This window comes from Aptenodytes forsteri, unplaced genomic scaffold (assembly GCF_000699145.1).
Source record: "Aptenodytes forsteri isolate BGI_AS27 unplaced genomic scaffold, ASM69914v1 Scaffold93, whole genome shotgun sequence".
NCBI lineage: Eukaryota > Metazoa > Chordata > Aves > Sphenisciformes > Spheniscidae > Aptenodytes > Aptenodytes forsteri.
The window spans coordinates 228,699-246,905 of record NW_008794665.1 but is presented as its reverse complement, the minus strand read 5'-3'; the positions used below and the strand labels follow the sequence as shown (position 1 = coordinate 246,905).

Here is an 18,207-nt window from a genome sequence, read left to right as displayed (position 1 = left end):
TTTTTTAAGCCAGCGAGTAACTGCGCTGCATCGTTCCCTGTGTTAAGGTTGTTGGATGAGCTGAAAAAGTGCGTCCCTGTGGCAAATACATAGCTTTTCTCAACTCCAGTCATGTTGTCTGGGTGGCACTTCGCGGCGGTATCATGCAGAGATGATTAAGTTGCTTTTTCCAGTCTTGGTGATCAGTAACAGTTGCATTAATATTTGGACAAATTTTCGCTGTGTAAAATCAGATCTTCCATCTATAAGTTCATATAACATTGAACTCTCTGTTTCGGAGCTGTTTTGAGGGGGTGATTTCATTTTGATTTTGGTTAGATGTATATTTTGGATAATTATGCGTAATTTTTTGTTCTAGTTAGCGCATCCTCTCCAGATCCTGAAACAAACTCAAAAATTTCCTCTGCTGTTCCTGTGGACATGGGAAATGTCTCTTGGTTCTCTTGCAAATTTAAATTGTGAGTTTCCCCAAGTAAATCCGTCTCTCTGACTCAGGTTTTTGAATGCTGAAAAAGGAAACAGGCTGGAAACGTGTAACTGAGCAAGATTGTGAGGCTAATTGGAGGCCTTAATTGGAAAAGCTCTCTGAGCACCACAGCTGCTCAGAAATTGCTCAAAGGATTTTTGCTGTCTTGTGAATTTAACCCAGGCTACGTGATTTTTGCCTTGGCATGTGTCTGCCTGGAGTGAAAATCATATATTATTCATTTAAACCTGAATGGGAACATGTCTTTTTTAAAAAGATGTGATATTTTAATAAGTCAAATTTTAGTTCAGACACTGATGCATGTATTGTTTATCGTAAATATTTATAGGGTGGTCACAATAATGCTGATTTTATTTATATGTTGTAATTCTGTTTCACAAATAATGAAACATATTTATGACATTTATACAAGCAACATCTTTCGTAAAGATCAGATAAGTGTTGCATAGGATCTGGGACTATAGAACACACATGTGCTCCAAATAGCTTGTGTTTAATGGGAAAAACACAGCAAAGTGAGTGAAATGAACTGCCAGAACGTTTTATATCTGAAAGAAGGACAGTCATGCTTAATAGCAGCACCAATGCAGATGTTCATGTTGCTTACAGACTGCAGTAAAAATACCGTCTCGCCAATGAAGAGATTTCAAGGGTTTGTTTAAAATAAAAGAGCTATGCCTTGCTAAAATCTGTCTTAACACAGTCAAGCTCCAAGACCTAGGCAAGAGTCTGAGCACTTCTTTGTGTTACTGTACAATATTCTCTATGTGTAAGGTTTCTACTACCTGTTTGTTAATAAAACACAGTAGGAATAAGTTTGGTTTTAAGCATCACGCTAGCAGTGGACTTCTTAAACAAATAGATTGAACTCCATGGTAGCCGTGGCCCCCGGTTTCTGCAGTGTGATGTCAGAAACATGAGGAAATTCATCAATAGAAAAACTTCTTTTTTTTTTTTTGAGTGAGCTTTGCTGACTTGTACTGTGCTTGTCTGTATTAGTGAAATAATGCTTAGGTGTGTATGGAAGTCACAACTGTGGTGGGTGATGCTGCTGCTCTGCCTTGAGCTGTCTTTCCAAACGTACAACGCTGTATGCCGATTTAGATTTCTGCCTATTATTGATCCTATAAATTAATCCTGTATTTTGTTATTTCCTTGGGTTTTACTGGCTATGCTCCCATGTTTTCTCTGGCACTGCAACTCAAAACTTGTGAGAATGTTGTGCCTCCAGAAGAACCTATGGGATTATGCAATTAAGGGTTTATTGTGGAGTGTTTTTTCCACCCCCCTTATTATGTGTGATTAGATTACATAGTCCCTTTCTAACCTTAAAACCTCGGTAATTAAATTTCAGACTTAGCAGATACTAAACGTAACATAAAATCTTTCATAAGGATCCATCTCACCTGACAGTGGCCAAAATGAATCCCTAGGGAACAGCGTCTGGAAGAAGGGTGCAGTGAACCTTCCCCAGAGTACTCTCCCAGACTCTGACAGGCATCCTGGAAACAACCTGAGCTAATGGTGGTGTATTGGGATTTTTCATGTTCATGTTTGTCCAGTTGCTTTTGTAACCCATGTGAACTGCATGAGCTACAACAGCAGTCTCCTGCGATTCCCAATTACTTGTTACTCTAGTAACAAGCTTGCATACAAAAGTGTGTCTTTCTCCCTTATTTTAACTACAGACTACTTACACTCTTTTCCTCTTAGTTACTCTTCTAGTTTTTGCTCTGTTCATTTTTATTTTCCTACGTCACAGAGATTTTCCTGTGGATTAAAAGGAAGTAGGACCAAAACCTTATTCTGGAGCATAGAAGCCAGTTTTGATGGATGTGCTTATGTTGTGACTATGCAACCTTCTGCAGCAAATGTGACTAATGCACTTTTTTCTCTCTGCTCCTTTAAGCAAAGCAAATCAGCTGTGAGATTGAAGGAGGACATGAAAAAGATAGCCGCACTTCCACTGAACAAGCAGAGGGACACAACCTGTCCAAAGGTGTTTGGTGTGAGTCTTCTGGAGCTCCAGCAGCAGGGACTGAGCAAGAATGGCATCCCAATAGTTGTGTGGAATATAGTCGAGTACCTCACCCAGCATGGTAAGCTTAATGGAGTCACTTCTGCTTAGTAGCACTCTTTTTGTAAGACTCTTCAAAGGGAGGGATCCATCTTTTTTGTGGTACAGGGGCTAAATAAGGTTGTGGCACTAACCACAGGCAAAGAATATTACTGTATGTGGTTTGCTTCTGGGTTTTTTTCCTGCCTTGATGCTGAACTTACTTTTTAATAGGAAGTTTATAAAGGTAAACTACAGTGTTATGAAGCAGCACACTCTCATAAACAAGCTGTTCAGTTTATAAATGGAATGTATTTCATTTGTGAAGGTTTGTGTCATTTTCTAGTTGCAAAACATTTAACACTTTCTGACAGTGAGAAGACAGAAGTATCTATATATAGATATTCACGTGCACACACACACCGTCAGAGAACATTACTGAATAGGAATACATGTTCTTACAGGTTTTCAGATAGATTCCAGTTATTATTAATCCCCTCAAGGGGGAGAAGGTATCCAATTCTTAGCTTCTCTTTGCATTAATTTAATGGGACTTTAGTTCCTGTTGTTGAAATACATCTCAGCAGAAATCTAGAGCACCATTGGTGCACAGATGTATTCTGTGGCAGTTGTTCAGCAATGGAAAAGATTTTGTGGAGGTAATTTTATCTTGTAAGAGGCTGCATCTGGTTTTACCCTAAGGTTTTTCTTTTAGCTACTCAGTAATGATAATCCAATTGTAGAGCCTTAGATACCATTTGTGCACATATGTATTCTGTGGCAGTTGTTCAGCAATGGAAAAGATTTTGTGGAGGTAATTTTATCTTGTAAGAGGCTGCATCTGGTTTTACCCTAAGGTTTTTCTTTTAGCTACTCAGTAATGATAATCCAATTGTAGAGCCTTAGATTCCATGTCTGTATCTTGATAGACTCTTAGAAGCCGATAGATGCAAACATGGCTTGAAAGTTAGCTTGGATTAAGGTACAGTGCAAATTTAAAACATGATCCTGCCTTTACACAGCAGCATCTTGCTTGATCTACTTCAACTTGCCTTAAAGTGGTCTGCTAGAACACTGAAAGAGCAAGGGTGGAAAAACTTTTTGCATCATTTAGGGTTTAGTCAAAACCAGAAGCTGACAGACAGTCTTGACTGCAAGTTCTCAGCTGTGCTCTGTGTTCCATAAAAAGATCTGAATCCCACATGACTGTCTCCCAAATATGAACTGAACAAGCCAAGTCCTCCACTCTGCAGCAAGATTAGCTAGGCTTCTGAATGCCAAGTTGATTATCCAGCCCCGATAAAGACACAATCCATTCTCTTTCTCAAAAGTGCAAGCAAGATCTCAGAGATGCCCTCTTACATGGGAAGTTCTTGAAATGGGTGTCCTGTGCTTGCTGAAGGTTTGTTTTGTGAATTAATGATGAAGCTAACTGAGGAGACATTTTCAACAGAGGCCCAGGTATGAATTCAAACTATTTGGAGGCAGAGTGTTCTGTGAATCATGGTTACTGTTTGTTCAGTATGGTCTTAAAACTGCTATTCTGCAAAGATGTAATAGACATTGTAGGGCTTTTTAAAGCCAGACCATTTCAGAGTCTCTCTTCTAGCTCATGAGGAACTGACTACCCATTTGAAAAAGCTGAGCTGACTGCTGGGCAGCTACATCCTTGAACTAAGTTTGCATTAAGCTGCCTATTTTCAAATTTATAGGTGAAGCCAAGTTTTCCTATGCTGAATTTAGTAGTATCTGATTACTGTTACCAGTGTGTTCTAGCCTCTCTTTATTTCCATAAATGACTGAGGAAGAGGAAAGGAAGTTTTATCTGCGTGGGGACTGTGTCCTTTGCTCACTTAGTGCTGTAGAAATGAAAGTCATTATTGAGATGTGGTGTTTTCTGCTGCCCCCAAGATGGCAGTACAGCATGCCACATAAGAATGCATTTTGTTGTGAATACAGGAATACAAGACCTGTAAGCAGTATCTTATATTAGTCAAGTAAAATGCTTGAATGCTTGTCCATTTTTTTTCCCTTACTAGATCAGTTTGTCTTCTGGTCCAATAAAAGAGATTATTTCTTTCTGGAAGCGTTCTGTCAGGCTGCTGTTTCGTGATGTCTGCTCTGAACTGATGAAAACCATATATATTTTGATCCTTTCAGTGTTATGCTTCTGAAGAAGAATAAGCAGGTCTGTAGACACAGTATTAGAAAAGGCAGAATTTTTGTAGTGAAAGTGTTCTAGAGAAAAATTAATTTACTGAGTTCAGTTTTAGGCACTTTACTGAAGGTTTTGAATCTCAGCATATGCCTAGAAAGTGATGTTTGATACAATATGATTCATCTGGCTTCCTCCATGGAAACCTCCTTCTTTCTGCATCTCCTTCACTGGGTATGGGGTGCCTGGCCTGAAGTGATCGATATCTTTTCTTTTTCATTGTGAAACACTTTGGGCTTCGTGCTGTCCAAAATACACATTTGCTCACTGAGATTTTCTGCTATCGTGAAGTTGCAGTGCTCATTATGGAGTTACTGCTACAATCAGCACATATTCAGATGTTTTTGCTTCATGATGGCCACAGGTAAGAAGCTGTTACCCTAAAATGTGAAGCTGGAAGTAGTCATGTGTGTGAATTTGGCAGAGTCCTGCTCAAGGTAACAGGCTACTCGCAAAAGTGAAACAACAAAACTGTTTTGTAGAATCTGGATCCTTTTCTGTTGAAATACACCAATGCAAAATGCGGCTGTCTCAATTGATTTCTGCATGGTGTGAGGCTACAGCAATGCCACTGAGTTTTGTGGGTTCTCAAAGAGTATCCCAGGCCTCAAGATCTGGTCACTAGTATTTGTTAATTATCATAATCCGATTACTTGACTAGAGGGGGTTTCTGGGGGGAAAAGAATATTTTTTTTTCCAACTGTGTTGTATTAATTGCCCTCCTTTGTATTACTACAAGTGTCTTATTCACACTAGAATATCTGTTTCATCATATCACTGGGGTGTCTTAGTTCAAATCAATCTCATATGCAATATATAATTACAGGTATGACACAGGAAGGCCTCTTCAGGGTAAACGGCAGCATGAAAATGGTAGAACAGTTGCGTCTGCAATACGAGCGTGGAGAAGAGGTGGAACTTGTTAAAGATGGTGATGTGTACTCAGCAGCCAGTCTGTTGAAATTATTTTTGAGAGAGTTGCCAGATGGGATTATCACCTCTGCCTTACATCCCAGGTTCATTCAGCTTTACCAGGGTAAGTGAGAGGTAAAATCTCCATCCTTCAGTGCGATTTCTTTCTGGATAGTTGGTTATGCAGTGAGCATAACCAATACTCTCTGTTTCTTGGTTTACCTAATTTGTTCTGCAGTTCCTTTGACTTTAGCTCTCACCTGCTCCCAGATTGCTCACAGATGTGCAGTTCTGTTACAAGAGAGAAAATTGTTTATGTGTTTGGTAAAGTCTGGACTATTTATGATTTTCTAATCCAGTTACAACTGCTGAATATAAACTGAAATGATCAGCTGGTTTCGTTGAGCAAGCTTGTAGACAATAGCTGCAGTCTCTTTAGGACACAGATTTGCTTGCTTCTGTTTTGCTAGGGTGATTTCTGGCAATTTCATTCTGATGGACTCTGAAAAGTTACAACTTCATCTGCTAATCAAATTGAATATCCATTGGGCCCAAAGCATACGTTGTCTAAGTTTCTACTTCTCACTAAGTAATATGATTGCCCATCAAAAAATGTGCCAGTTTGCAAGTAACAGCAGACTTTTATCTTTTATTCCCTGTCATAGCACACAACCTAGAAGACTTCTTTTTTCTTTTTTTTTTCCCTTCAAGTGATGGATCAACCGTAAGAAAGAACATGACTTCTGCTTTAGAAAGTTGAAACTTGGACAACTGTCTGTCAAATGATTTCTTAGTCTAATTCATCTGTATCAGACAGTCCATGGTGTTGTTATGTGGAATAGGTGGTTGGCCCTGTTCCTTGACCGTGTGGGTCAGTGGCAGTTCTTTTCTCTTGCTGCAGGCGGTTGATGCCTCTTCTTGCTGTCTTTCTAAGAAGCTGCAAAGTGAGTGGGTAAATGTAACTAGAGATGTGCTCTTTACAGTAAAGCAGGCAAATGTGATGCATGATGCAGAGGAGGAACGTGCACCCTGATATGCATCCCTAGTGGAAGACGGTGCAAAGTTCTCACATTCTTGTCCTGAGGTCTCCCTTCTGCTTTTCTTGCCTGCAGTGGAGATGAAGTTTAGCCATTGCCTGGAGGAGGGAGAACACGACCGTGTCTTCTCTGTCTTTTCTGTTTGGGGCTGTACAGACTGTTGAGGCTGCGCTGGAGAAGAGCTCTGTGCCTTCCCTTGAGTGCAGGCATTTCAGCTGTAATCAGATTGTATGTGGGCTGTGTAAAATACCTTCCTCGTTTAGTAAAGTTGTCTGGGGCCCAAGGGTAGGGTTCTGGAAGCGTTGTGTGGGAAGGTGCCATTGTTTTAGAAAGTCCCTCTTTTCTGGTCATAGCTGTGCTTTCTTTTGGGTCTTTTGGACTTCACCGGATCTGACTCATGAGCTGTATTTAATCATGTTCTTTCTCATAAATCACCATTTAAGTGGAAATTTTTTTTAAGTTGCACCTTTGCTGTTCTACGTCCCTGTCCCCACAAAGGTCATATCGGTGTTTTGCACCAGGAACTACTGATGTACTTTGTCAACAGTGCTGTTTGTGGAAAATTTCATTCATTCCTGCTTCCCACAGGAAATGCAAAATCCCCCCAGTACTTTCTATGGAAATGAGATAGATATCCTTACTTAGCAGACTTACCCACCAAACTTTCTTGTTTCAAAAACAGTTACTGGTGTAACTTATGAACCCAGTTCTGCAAAAGTCAGTCCAACTGTGACGTGTCTTCGTAGCTAAGTTTGCCTGTATTGCACAATAAGCTCCAGTTATAGTTCCATTATAATTTTGATTAGAAAAAAAAATCTTATTTGAAAAATGCCGGATTGGCTGTTATAGCAAGGGGAAGGCTTGTAAAGTTTGAAGAATTGGCTGGTGGGTGGGGTTTGATTAGAAAAAAAAATCTTATTTGAAAAATGCCGGATTGGCTGTTATAGCAAGGGGAAGGCTTGTAAAGTTTGAAGAAAGCTGAGCGTTTTTTCATGCCCTAGAAAATACAGCATAAATGAGTTGCTATGAAAGGCACTGATGACTTTCATTGGGTTGAAATTAACTTAAGTGGTAGATGGGCCTTTGTTTATAGTTAAATGATCAACCAGCTATGCAGGATTGGAGGAGTTATCTATTCAGTTATCAAAGTATGTACAAGGGTATTCGTTGCAAAATGGTACCAAGAGGGTGTGTGCATGGGTGTTCTTTTTGTAAACTATGAAGAAAGTAGGTCAAGCTGTTTCTGAGCCAACAGGTTATTAAAAAATAACTTTGAATCTGGAGCCACTTCACTGCATGTCTATGGTGAAGGCAATTACAAGCTTTGTTACAACCTCTGTGTTCCCTCCTGTTGAAGCTTTGCATGGGAAATAGTGTTTTTGTGATTATGTTAGAGTTCCTTTGGAATATTTTCAGGGATTGGTATCAGCATTTTTTTAAGACAGCTGAGATCTTGGCCCGAGAATAACACGCAGTTACTTTACTTCCTATAAAAATTGTTAGGGAGTGATTCCTCTAGTTAAAAATAGCTGGACTGAAAATTACAAATTTTACCTGTAGCTGTAACCCTTTTTAATTCCAGGTATAATCTTTGTTACCAAACCAAAGAGTAAATAATCTGTTGTTTTATGAAAAAGAGAGAACTTGACCCATTGGTAGTTCAGGAAGCCCACGCAGCTGGTTTGGCATGCTGTCTGCAGCCTGTGCAACGTCGTGTGAAACGAAGCTCTGCACGCTGCCCCCAAATCCTGACGCGTTGCTGTTATATAAATACTCAGTGTAATGCCAAGACTATTCAGTTCCAGAAAACATCACATAGCATATCCTAAAGGCCGTTTGGTGTGTCCTGATGTTCTGTCTCTGCCCTTGGAGAAGGTCAGTGGCAGTGGGAGCTGAGAAGGGCTCTCTCTGTAAATGATGTTGATCGGACATGTGTGTAGCAAGTGCAGGCCAGGGACACAATGATAGTGATCTTTGTGTTGGCCGGTCTCCTCAGAGTGCCTGACAAATATGAAGGCTGCTCCTTGCAGGGAGTCCTGGGGTAAAAAATATCCATTACAATCTCTTCTGTGACTAAGGCTTCACTGCAGACCAGAGCTGTGCCTGCCCATGTAAAATAGGCCGTGCTTACAGAGCGGTGAAAGTTTCTTTCAGAAACCTCGGCTGGAAGAAATCAGCAGCTTCCGTACAGCAATCCCTGCTTGAGCTTGTTTATTCCTTCTGGCTTTTCATTCCTTATCTCTTATATCGTGGTCACTGACTCTTAAGACATTTGTACATACTAGGAACTGTATGCAGAGCTCTTAGCCCCTTTCACAGGTCACTTGCTTTCAGCAAGGCAGGTTGCTGCTGTACTTTCACTTTTCAGCTTACAGAAAGCTTTTCCCTTATGTGAATTTCTTTTTTGTCGTCGTTGTTGCATTCCCTCCTCCAGTGGGGGTACAGTGAAATGTGGGGTCTTGTCTTCCTTTGGGACTCAGTCTAATTAAGTTGAATGCTATTTGATCACTCTGGCTTCTTGACATTGTTCCATCCTAGAGAATTTATATTTTTTGGTGAGCAGCAGCTAGATGCAAGTTCTATCTCACATACCTCCTCCTGCTCACAGCCTGCCATGGCTGGCAAAGTTTTGTCTGGTGCCCATGAACAGCCCTGCTAGTTTTGGGGAGAGGGATGGCAGGTGGTGGAAGGGAAGGAGCAGCTCCCTTCTGGATCAACAGGTCAGTTTAGGGAATGCTTAGTAGCCAGCAGCTGTTTGAGTTACGTGAACAAGCAGAGCCAAAAATATAGGTTGTGTTGGGGGATTTTTGAGGTCAAATTTCAACCTGAACAGTGACTGTGAAAATGAATAAATGAGTGTGAAAATGAGTAGATGAGAACTGGCCCTTTAACCATGGTAACTGCAGCGGTGCAGCAAATCAGATTCACTAGTTGTCCATGGTTCTTCAGGCTCTTCTGGTATGATTTTAACCTTTTCCTTTGGCTTTTATTGCCATTTTGGTGTTATCAGGACTAGTTCCAAACTAGAGAAATAACTTCTGTTTTCTACATGCAGAAGATGTTTGTTATGCAGTAAAAACTCTTGGAACTGGATTTCTTATGGAGATGATGACATTCAGCAGAGCCGCAAAAGAAGGGAGAGTGCTCTGCTCCCAATATGTCGGAGTGAAGCATAAATACAGCTCTGCAAAGTGCCTTAATGATGCAGAGTGAGGGGTCTCAAGTTGGATTGTGATGACAACCTTCTTATGATGAGGACTTCCAGCATTTCTGCTACTGATGGCAACAAGGCGTGTTTTTTGTTGGTTTTTTTTTTTCCTCTGAGGCAGGATCGTGTCTGAAGCAGATTGCTTCTTGGCAGAGAGAGACTGGAGTCCCACTTCCCGTAGATTGTGGAGGTGGAAAGAAATGCTTTGATTCCTCCAACAGCCCAGTTGGTGCAGTGGTACTGCAATGTACAACCTGCTGCCTATGTGCTGAAGATTAACTTCCTAGGGCACATTGATAGCTACAGACAGATGCAAGCTTTTCTGTCTGCTCTCCAAGCTGGTAGTATGCAAGGCAGGTGAAAGCTATGCAGACGTGGTAGCATGACACTGAGCCCTAGACACTCTTCCTCGCCTCACAGCAGAGATAATTAGCTAGGGCATGACACCGTGCTGATATGATTTCAGTGCTTCCAGGCTGGAGTTGTTTGGGGTCAGACCATTTGAGACAAGAGCAAAGCAATTACACACACCTGTCTGCAGGCATCCATACCTTTAGTGATGTTCAGGCAGCATGCTCTGCAGGGGGAAGGAGTAGCATGAAGAGGGATGAACTGGGGAATTAGATCATGTCTGTAGCATCTCAAAGAAACTCAATATGTTCAGAAATAGGATGAACCATTGGAAAATATGTCCCTCTTGTTGTGATCTGTGGGTGTATACTGAAATTAAATGAGACTGAAAACACCCTTGCAAATATGTCTGTGCCTCCTACACTGTTGAGGCTCCTGTTTCGAGTTAATTAACATTTTTAGAGAGACTGCCTGTCCTTTTCAGTTGTCTCCTTGACTCGTCCCTCAGTAGCGAGTCGCTAGCTCACTTCTGAGGTGCCACACTGCCCTTCTTTGGCCCTCTGCCTGTCATGCTGTGTTCTGTGTCCTCCTGCTGCTGAGCCTAGACATGGCCTGAGGCTGCTGGTTTTGTTCCCTTCCTGAGCCCGGAAACCACCATCCCATCCCTGGTTTCAAGCCCTTCCTGGCTGCTCATCTAGGTAGGCTTCTCTTGCAGACCTCTGCTGGGGTTCTGTCTGCTTCGCGTGGCTTCTGGCAGGCTCCCAAAATAAAAAAGCAAATGCCTTTGACTGCCTTGAGAACACCTTCCCCTTAGCCTTCATTCTCCTTTTACTCCTTTCTCCTTCTCTCTGCTGTATTGGGCAAAATTTTCAAAAGACCTTCTGTACTGTGCTTGAAAATCTCGAGTGTGTTGGTAGCTGGGCATATCTGGAAATATGGCTTGAATATAGGTTCCTGAATTGCCTTTGAAAATCTGGTACTCTGCTGTTTCCATTATTGACAAGCTCGTTTGTCTTGTCTCAAGATGCTGCAGAGACTGAAGCATATGCTTAGCTTCGTGCCACCCCCTTTAATCTGACTGAGTAAGAAAGACTGCACTTGGTAGTCTTGACTTCCCCGGGACAGCTTGTTCTTCACAAAATTCGGCATGTACATAAGCTTAGGGCTTTAGTACACTTGATGCTTCTCTGTATGGTAGTATAAACAGCTCTGGTGCTCTAATGTTTCTCTGATGGTCAGTACCAGCTGAGTAAACCTTAGTGATTGACTTTGAAGCAAATTGAAAAATTGTCTAGCAGGTGGACAAAAGGAGGAGGAATGCTCCAAGCATTTGGTTGTCATGACTCAAAACTATTTTTGCTCTCTAATAAGTTGAAAAGCTGTTTTTTTTTTTTAAGTAATATGGTCATGGACAGCAGATGTATACTTGTCCTGAAAAATGTACAGAGTGCATGGAATACTGTGTATGCATGTCACTCTCTAAATTCACCACGAATTGTAACAGTAATTTCTAAAAATAAAGCTGAAATCCGTGAAATAACTGTCAGCAGCAGGAGAATTATCAAATTAATTTTGATTTTTTGATTGTATTGGGAGAAAGGCTTGAGTTCCTTCCCTTGCTTTTTCACTGGAAAAGGAGGAGAGAGGGGAAAGCCATATTTTCTTTCTCCCATTTCACAAGGACAAGGAATTTCATGGCTCGGTAAATGGGGTTTGCTGCCTCGTGTTGTTCAGTGTCTCTGTGTCCTTCAATTAGGGTAATTTCTCAAGATCTTATGATCTGATACCTGTCTCTGTTCTTGAAAGTACAGAAATGAACAAAGGTTTGGCTGTGCCCAGCGATAAGCATCTCTGATGTTGATCTGCACCACATAATATATCATGGTTAATGAACAGGGACATCCTACCCACCAAATACAACTGATGCCACAAGGCCAATAGCTTTGTTTGTTGTCAGAGTGCAAACCTGTGTTCAGAATGTTTTGTAGAGGTTATTAGCATCTTTCTAGTTTGGAAGGGATGGAAAATCCTTCAGTAAACGGAAAAGTACCTGTCAATCTAAAGCCCCAGTGGGAGGCTCAGAGAGGCAATTAGTTCTCAAGGGCATTCCCTAATTAGGTGGTGGGGTGATGGTGGTGGAAGAGGTGTGTTTTTTCCGAGAGATGGCTTTGGCTTTCCTTATCATAACTGCAAGCAATTTATAGTAGAAAACACTATGTGCTAGTTGTTTTGCTATCTGAAGAGAAGTATGTTAGGAGGTGAATTTTAATGTTCTGGCTATGTGGAAATTAGTTGTGCTTTGTTTTTCTTTAAGCTTCATGAAAAGATAATTAGTAATCAAATCAGAGACTGTCCAGTCCACTTTGATCAGTGCAAATACAATTAAATTCCTTATTGTTATTCTGTTTAATACAGCCTTCAGAAGCATCCTGAAATTTTGCTGCAGAAATAAAAATGATAAATCAGATTTCTTACTGTTACCAAGCTGATTCACAGTAGTGAAGTCGTGATTGTTTTTATTCTGTATAGCTCTAAAAAAATTTTGAAAGAAATACTTGCGATAAATAAGCAAATAAGATTTTTGCTCATCTGCTTCATGCATATTTGATATTTGACTTTTCTGAAGGAGCTAATTTCTTAGCTATAGAGGAATAGGATATAATTAATCGGTTGGTTGAAATGTTTGGTCCTGTAATTTGACTGGCATTTTAAACTTTGGCCTGCTGTCATGAAAGAATTCGTATTAAGTCTGTGGTACCAAAACAGATACATAAAAAGGCTTCTCTTGCCATGTACTGTATTATGCATGTCATGTAAGGCAGGAAAACTAAGCTTGGAAGCACATGAAATCCCGCAGGTTCAACTGTATGAAGTGGCAAGTACATACATACAATACTCATTTATTTCCCAAACTATATGCGGGATAAGTCCTGTTTATTAACCACAGAAATGTCTGATTGTAAAACAGAAATCATGTTGCAACTTAATGGTTGAGTTCTCAGGAGTCACTTTCAGGTATTTTTATACAGACTGCTAATTTACACAGCCAGCAACTTTTCAAAGCACTCTACCCCTGGAATACTGCGCAACCCAGCCCTGGAACATTTCTGGGAAATGAAAAGTAAAAACAAAGAGGAAACTTCTGAAGCGTTTATACATACCTTACACTGTGTTCAAAGCTTTTCCTCTCCCTCCCCTTTCCCCCCCCCTCTTGTTTTTTTCCCCCCCTCGCAAAAATGTTGGGGAAATGTAAAATGTTCTTTGTTCATGCAACACAAGGCATAGGACGTCTTCTCCTCTGTGTGCTGGTAGCAGGGCGTACAGCAGAGGCAGCAACTAGTTGCTGAACTGTTTCACATGCAGCCTGTTTTATTATCATAGAATCATAGAATCATAGAATCATAGAATCATTGAGGTTGGAAAGGGAATACTGCGCAACCCAGCCCTGGAACATTTCTGGGAAATGAAAAGTAAAAACAAAGAGGAAACTTCTGAAGCGTTTATACATACCTTACACTGTGTTCAAAGCTTTTCCTCTCCCTCCCCTTTCCCCCCCCCTCTTGTTTTTTTCCCCCCCTCGCAAAAATGTTGGGGAAATGTAAAATGTTCTTTGTTCATGCAACACAAGGCATAGGACGTCTTCTCCTCTGTGTGCTGGTAGCAGGGCGTACAGCAGAGGCAGCAACTAGTTGCTGAACTGTTTCACATGCAGCCTGTTTTATTACAACTTCTTGACTGAAAACAAGTCTTGAAGATGGCGCAAGGTTTGGTTTTGATTGAATGCTGGGTGAATCTCCTTGCTAAGGATCATAACGTCCCCTGAAAGAAAAAATACCTTGTTACCCTAAGCATGGGAAGGATGTCTGTATTCCCATGGTAAACCAGCAGCTACTTTGGGACAAGGCAATCTGTTACAGAGAACACAGAGGGTTAGCATTTAGTGTGAGCTCGCTTTGGCTTTGTGGAATAAAGACATCCTTCCAACCACTAGAGCTGTTTTTAAACCTTAAAGTACATCTCTAAGGAAAAAGCAGTTACCCAACAACAGTCTTACACCATTAACACCATCAACCTATAAGGCTGATAAATAAAGAAAACAAGTACTAGAAATGCATAGCTTCCCTCATGTTAATGGACGCTGCTTATAATTAAATCGTTAAGGAAAACCTTTAGGGCCTGAGGTCTTCTGTCTGAAAATGCTGTTGCACAAAAACCCAAGAACTCTGCATATGTGAGAATTTCAGTGAAATTTCATTTTGGTGGAGAGTAGAATTGAATTATTTCCAAGCGTTATGGCATCCTGTTTTGGCATAAAGGGAAGGAAATACTGAATTGTTTTCAAAACTTTGTTTTTATTAACATGTAAGCCCAAGATTTTGGTGGGTACAGATTACTTTTTGGAAAGTGTTTTTGGGGTGGAGGAGGGGAGCAAAGAATTCTGCGGGTTTTGAGTTCAATTCCAGAAGCAGAACACAATTAAGTAGAAGCTGTGTGTTAGGCCAAGCTTGTGTTCGCTGCCTGGGTCTGTATAAACACAGCATCTGTGAAGTTCGTGCCATTTTTGCTTAAAAAAAAAAAAGGCAAAACAACAAACACCTGCATGAAAGAAAATTGACCTTAGTCATACTTTGATATTACTCAGTTCAGTATGGGAAACTTTTATCCATACTTAAATTCTGGAAGATTGTATAGTATAACAAGGCTACGCTCTAACATTAGGCCAAGTTTTGGCTCGTTACAGAGTGTAACACTGCCCTGAACAGCCTTTTTTCTGTAAGCAGCACTCCTCGCCTAAGACTTAGTACAGAGTTGTCACTCTGACAAAAGATACTAAATTGAGCTTTTCATAAAATGTACCCACAGAAAGTACTGTAGTACTGTTATTCTAACAACACCTGCATTTCAGGAGCCTGCTTGTTTTACTGTTCTTGCTTTCTTCTTTTTGAAGGTTTTCATGGGAGGGGAAGCTAAAACAAGAGTATGAGACGGGGTTTGGAAAGCAGAGATAACATCCAGAAGAGGCATGGAAGCAGGAGATCTGGTAGAGCTGGAGTTAAAGCAGATATAGCTATGCACTGGACGGGAATAAACATGCTCCAATGCTGTTAGCTATGACCACTGCTGATTGTGCTCAGGAAAACAGTTACAACATAAAGGTGAACCTGAAACAGTGCCAGTGGTGGCCAAGGTGAGCCTCAGGAGAAAGGTGCAGGTTCCCTGAGGAAAATTGAGGGGTTTGGAGGATTCTGTGTCTCTGAACAGAAATAAGACTAAATTTTAGATCCCACTGCTTGCTCACCCATGTAAGTAAATTGGCAGCAATGTAGAAAACCATACATGTGTGTTTTCTTCTCTTGTTTTTCCTAGACACTAGAAATGACATGCAGAAGGAAAGTAACTTGAAAGAACTCCTTAAAGAACTGCCTGATGCTCATTACTGCCTGCTGAAGTATCTGTGCCAGTTCCTGATAAAGGTTGCTGAACATCATGTAGAGAACAGGATGAACCTTTGCAATCTTGCCACTGTATTTGGACCAAACTGCTTTCAGTAAGTTGGAGTTTTCACTTTTCCCTATATGTTGACAGAGAGTGTAATAGAGCAGATGGCCAGAAATGTAGCTCAGAACCCTAATCTGTCAGGGTGATCAAATGGACACAATGACTGGGGCTTTGTGATGAATTTTAGTGTTAAAGCTATTGTTTGAGCTGAATGGGAGTTGAGTTGCTCTCCCATCTCCTCTTGCTCTTTTGCTAAACAGTTGGTCAGTTTTCTATTGCTGCATTGACAGCAGAGCAGGAGTATAACAATGAAAGGCCTTCAGACTGTATAAGTGCAAGACTTGTGCTCATACAGCTTTCTTCCTTTGCCATCAGATAATATGGATGCTTCTCTGCAGAAGGCTTTAAGAAAGGATACCTGGGGAAAAGGACTCCTATGTAGCAGCCAGGTGCTGTATAATTTCTAGAGGTGGATACTGCGTAGTCTCTGCAAATTTGGCCTTGTGATCTGGTGTCTGTCCTCAGGATGCCGATGATTCTGGGCTCTTTATCCTTCTAGTATATTCAGAAACTGGTCCAGAGGTTATGGGGTTCCACTGGCCTCTTGAGACTTCTCTACTGAACTCACTAGTTTTACTAGTTTCTTTCACTGAGCCCAGTACCTTGGTGCTTGTGGTGAAGACAACGTGTTGTGCATGCTAGTGGAGCTTGCAGCGGTAGCGAGAAGAGTTATTTCCAGGTGCAAGAACACACTTGAGTGAGAACGTTTCTGTTGAGTCACTGCTGTGATGCAGTGCACCGTTAGCATCTTCACCCTGGTCTTGTCTGTAATACACCCACTGGCTGGCATCCAAGATCTAGGACATGGGAGATACATAGGGAGTTTAGTTCAGTCATCAGTCTTGAAAGATGCGTGATATCAGCGAAAAGAGACAAGTGGGTTCCTTGTAGCAAATGTCAGATCTGTGTTGACCCTTTTAAAATTTCGCTCTGGAATAATACTGAGTTGCCTAATGAGACTTAGATTAGATTAATTGCCTAATGACACTATCTCCCTAGGCTTGCTCTGTAGCCAGTGGAAAGAAGTAGACTTCTTTAAAGAGAGAAGACAGAAATTAAGTTCCTTGTAATGTATTGAGCCAGTTCCACATACCTAGGCTAGATGCTGCCTGCTGCCTTTTTAAAGGAGCATATCTTTTTCCATTGATTAGGAAAGAACATGCAGAGATGAGACATTTAAACCAAAGCTTGTCCTTGTGACTACACTGCTGCCTCGTCTTAAGATGTTGCTCATGGATGATGAAGGTGAATATGTCAGGATTAGAGCGTTCACTGTGTTAATACAAAAAGATAAAGCATATTTTGAAAAGAATTGTCTTCCTCTCCAAAAGAAAGAAAACTCAAAAGAGAGCAGTATGTGCAGGAATGCATGAATATGAGAGTTAGTGGAAGCACAATACTGCAAACTTCTGACAAGGAAAAGCAAAACAATATTTAAGGATTACCTTTGTATAGGCAGTTTGGGAATTTCTGTCTAAATGTATTAGTGGAGTCAAGAACAAACAAAATAAATTAGAAGAATCTGAGTCCAATGGCTAAATCTCTATGACTCAAACTCCCAAGTGGCTATTAGAATAATTTTTAGTTTACTCATCACTTTGTTCAGGAAAGTTTAAAAATTAGCTTTGCATACTTTTTGGTGTAGAATACGGAGAGTTGCAGTTTGGAATTGCAATTGGCATTCCTAAGATTAAACCAAAGCATACTTCTTAAAAGCTGCATAGTTGTTGCCTCAACTGATCTCTGCTCCTAAGATGACATAGAAAAGATGTAACAATTTTTGTGATGTATAGGGCCTGTGTGTAAGAGGGGCAGAGTCACATCATTCCATTGCAGAAGACTGAGAAAGGCAGAGTTCACTGGAGATGGAAACACAAGGGATCTTGTGGCTGTACATGAATGCAGCCAGCCCTGCAGTTGTGACACACAGTGAAATAAATGCTCATGTAGCAAAAGAGGCAGTGAAAGCAAGGCTTGACACTTAACAAACTGCTAATGTGTTTTTTAGAAGACCTAAATATGTCAGAATTATGGATGTAGATTTTTATTTAAACTAAAGTTCACCATCTGGTAATTCAGCTATGTGTTTCATCAGATCTTGATCTTTTCAAGGTAGTTCAGGATTGTGGTCCAGACACAAAGATTGTGAGCAACAGTTCAAATACCCTTTTCTCATGTGTTAATGGATGCAGTCTTAAATTGCTGGAACTGTGACCATCTGTATCAACAAAGATTTGATAGGAGGAGGAAAAAACTTGCAGCACTGATCTTTAGGCATTGGGCTTAGCCAGCTGGTTGGCCGAGCAGCCAGAGAGCGATCCTCAGAATGCAATTCAGAGCTCCAGAGTAAGGCTGCCTGAAGCCTGCTTGGCAAGGGCTGTC

The 18,207-nt window shown here is 40.9% G+C and overlaps 1 protein-coding gene across 1 annotated transcript in view; it reads left to right on the top strand.

Moving 5' to 3' along the window:
- Positions 1 to 5,649: 5,649 nt before the first annotated feature.
- Positions 5,650 to 18,207, top strand: part of FAM13A (family with sequence similarity 13 member A) — a 133,830-nt gene continuing 121,272 nt past the window's right edge. Inside the window, exons 1-3 of the mRNA XM_009273530.1 lie at positions 5,650 to 5,794; positions 6,572 to 6,614; positions 15,634 to 15,814. Coding sequence (XP_009271805.1) covers positions 5,744 to 5,794; positions 6,572 to 6,614; positions 15,634 to 15,814 — 275 coding nt within the window. The 5' untranslated portion in view covers positions 5,650 to 5,743. The remainder of the gene's footprint in view (positions 5,795 to 6,571; positions 6,615 to 15,633; positions 15,815 to 18,207) is intronic.